This window comes from Saccostrea cucullata, unplaced genomic scaffold, assembly GCF_032062105.1.
Source record: "Saccostrea cucullata isolate Sc308-1 unplaced genomic scaffold, CSIRO_AGI_Scuc_v1 ctg23830, whole genome shotgun sequence".
Classification (NCBI taxonomy): Eukaryota; Metazoa; Mollusca; class Bivalvia; order Ostreida; family Ostreidae; genus Saccostrea; species Saccostrea cuccullata.
Genome location: NW_026934955.1, coordinates 2,135 through 4,750, shown reverse-complemented (window position 1 = coordinate 4,750; position 2,616 = coordinate 2,135). Strand labels below are relative to the sequence as shown.

Below are 2,616 nucleotides of genomic sequence, written 5' to 3'. Positions count from 1 at the left end.
ACTTAAGAAAAAAAATACTGTACAAATCAGTTTGCTGTCGTATATGGAATTCCATAAAATCTAGTCTCTTCCTTAGAACAAAATCTTGATCCACAATAATTCTATGTAGAATATTTTATAATGAAATTAAAGACGGACATTCTCAGAAAGACCTAAGTTACACGAGTGAACGTTGTGGGCCATTGCTTATTTTTGTTTCGCGGTATCTGATCCTCAACCAGGAAGGATAACTCTTATTAAAATAATCGGCGAAAACTTTTACAAGGATTTTACATTTCACAAGTTATAATATACGTATTCATCAAGTCCTTTGAAATTCTAATTGTATACTTGACCTTGCAGTTTTACTTGTTTCATTTTATCTATTTTTTAATAAATTTAAAAGTCATTTTCTTTGAGAGAAACTGAAAAATATTTGATCATGAGGTTGCTCAAATATTACATGCACTGTTATCAGCTACATATCTATTATAGATTAACAAATTTTGCAAATAAACTCCGAAACGGCCGCACAAGAGTTCTTACTAAAGCCTTTAGGAATACACACTAGGTACACTGTACATGTACTGTATTAGATGATGTCCGTAAACTACTAGTATACATGTATTAAGATTTCACTCGCATAGTAATTATCGCGAAATTAAATTTCATTTTCGGTTAACACTTCATTTTTTGATTATTATCTGAAATATTACAGTAATGAGTTTATTTTCTACTTATATATTTTGAAAAATGAAGTCATGCATTATGAATCTTCTATATAAATTTGAAATGAGAAAAGATAAAGATCAGAGGTTTAAACGTTTATAGATATGGCCATATGGGTAAGTTACATGCTAAATCCCACTACCGTCTGCTCTAGAGACGCGAAGTAAGGAGTTGATCTTTACGTTACGGGTTCGAATCCCACTGTGGGACGAGGAGACCGATCCTTCGGATGAGACCGTATAAACCGACGTCCCGTGTCACAGTAGGTGCTGGCACGAAAAAGATCCCTCACTGCTCAATGGCCCTAATACAGGACAAAATTTGAAGCTCCACCGGCAAGTGGTGGCGTTTCCATACGAGTGAAAAATTCTCGAAAGGGACGTTAAACAACATACATTTAATCAATCCTTCCAAACAAAAACAATAATCATTCTTTTAAAGGGGGAAATCATTTTATTACAACATCAAAAGAAAGTCGACATTCTCTTCATTCAATCTCAAATCATTGTAAAATATCCAGCAGCTGAAACATAACACTGAGTTTATAATTTGTCTGGCGATGTAGCGATTGTCTTCTCAACTTTTCCTTCCTCCTCCTCTCTATTTCCTCCCTTCGTTCTCTGGCTCTCTCTTGCTTCTCTATCATTGCAAGCTCCCTTTTACCTGTAAAAAAATTAATATTAGATTAAACACAAACTTATTATCGGGAATTTATTCATTATCAATAATACTTTAATTAATTATAGAAAAGTAATTATAAAAGGTTTCCTAAATTCTTAGACCGTATTGTGATAGTAAATTACAGATACATTTACGCTGTTCTTACGTTTTAAAGCAACTTCATCCTCATCCTCATTTCTCCGGAGTCTTTTGTTCAGAAACGATACGTTAGGCCACATTGGCTCTCCTCCACCAGTTACTGGGATATCAAAGGCAACGCCTCCCCCGCTCACTTTGGCTTTGATTCCATTAATCTTCAATGTCTTTCGCAGCCTCTTTTGCTGTTTTTTGGTGCGAAAAGGAGTTGGAAAAGGCGCAACTTTACTATGGAAGCAACCCATTGTGTTTATTCTGACTTTGTTGCTATATCACGCTAAGTTTATTATGACGTCATTTTAATTGTTACGTCACATACTGTTACGTTCAGCGCAAAATAAACAAAATTTGATTATAGAATAAAGAAGAAAGAAAAACATGCACTGAAAGAAGAGCACTTTTAACTTTCGATGTGCCATTTTCATTTTTTGATTATTATCTGAAATATTACATTATCGATTTTATTTTCTTCGTATATATTCTAAAAAAAAATAATTATGCATTGTAAATATTCTACATAAATTTGAAATGAGAAAAGATAAAGATCACTAGTTTAAGTGTCTTTAGATATTGGTAAGTACATGCTAAATCCCACTGAGCTCAAACGACGAATACGAAAGAGTGAAAAAGCATTCTCCCTTGAACGCCTTGTTCTTTAGTTTACCGGGAAGATTATATTTAGAATATTGTCGGCATGAATACTTAGTAGTTCGGTAAGAAAAACAATCCTAACATTGTGGTAGAGGATCTGGAAAAGTAGAAGCTATATGTGTATATATAACTATTTATTATATATAACTAATAAATAGTCTCTAATACAATACTATACCAAAAATGTAGAGAATTTTAGCGTTCAATATCTTGACGTTTTATTGAACGCCGGGTTTGCATTGCGTATACGAGTATGCCCGAAAATTTCCGAATACGAGCGTTCAATATCGAACGCTCCGTTGTAAACAAAAAAAGTCGTCTGGTCAAATTCTCAGAGCTAAATTAAAGAAAGGAAGTGGCATCTAGGTAAAATGTATTAATTTTTTTTTTTACACAAAAATGAAATCATTTATTAAAAATTTAGTACGTATTAGACCCATA

The 2,616-nt window shown here is 33.1% G+C and overlaps 1 protein-coding gene across 1 annotated transcript; it reads right to left on the bottom strand.

Annotated features, from left to right (window-relative positions):
- Positions 1 to 1,204: 1,204 nt before the first annotated feature.
- On the bottom strand, positions 1,205 to 1,792 carry LOC134241589 (uncharacterized). The gene is made up of 2 exons (XM_062723623.1): positions 1,535 to 1,792; positions 1,205 to 1,371 (listed from the first exon to the last, which is right to left on the bottom strand). Exons 1-2 carry the CDS (start codon positions 1,767 to 1,769, stop codon positions 1,211 to 1,213), a joined length of 396 nt encoding a protein of 131 aa, XP_062579607.1. The 5' UTR covers positions 1,770 to 1,792; the 3' UTR covers positions 1,205 to 1,210.
- Positions 1,793 to 2,616: the final 824 nt, after the last annotated feature.

What these genes read in the sequence shown, in the direction of transcription:
- LOC134241589 (XM_062723623.1), bottom strand. Translation starts at nt 1,769, where the DNA reads ATGGGTTGCTTCCATAGTAAAGTTGCGCCTTTTCCAACTCCTTTTCGC. An exon ending in GGATGAAGTTGCTTTAAAAC is followed by an intron (nt 1,372 to 1,534) that starts GTAAGAACAGCG and finishes ATTTTTTTACAG; the next exon opens with GTAAAAGGGAGCTTGCAATG.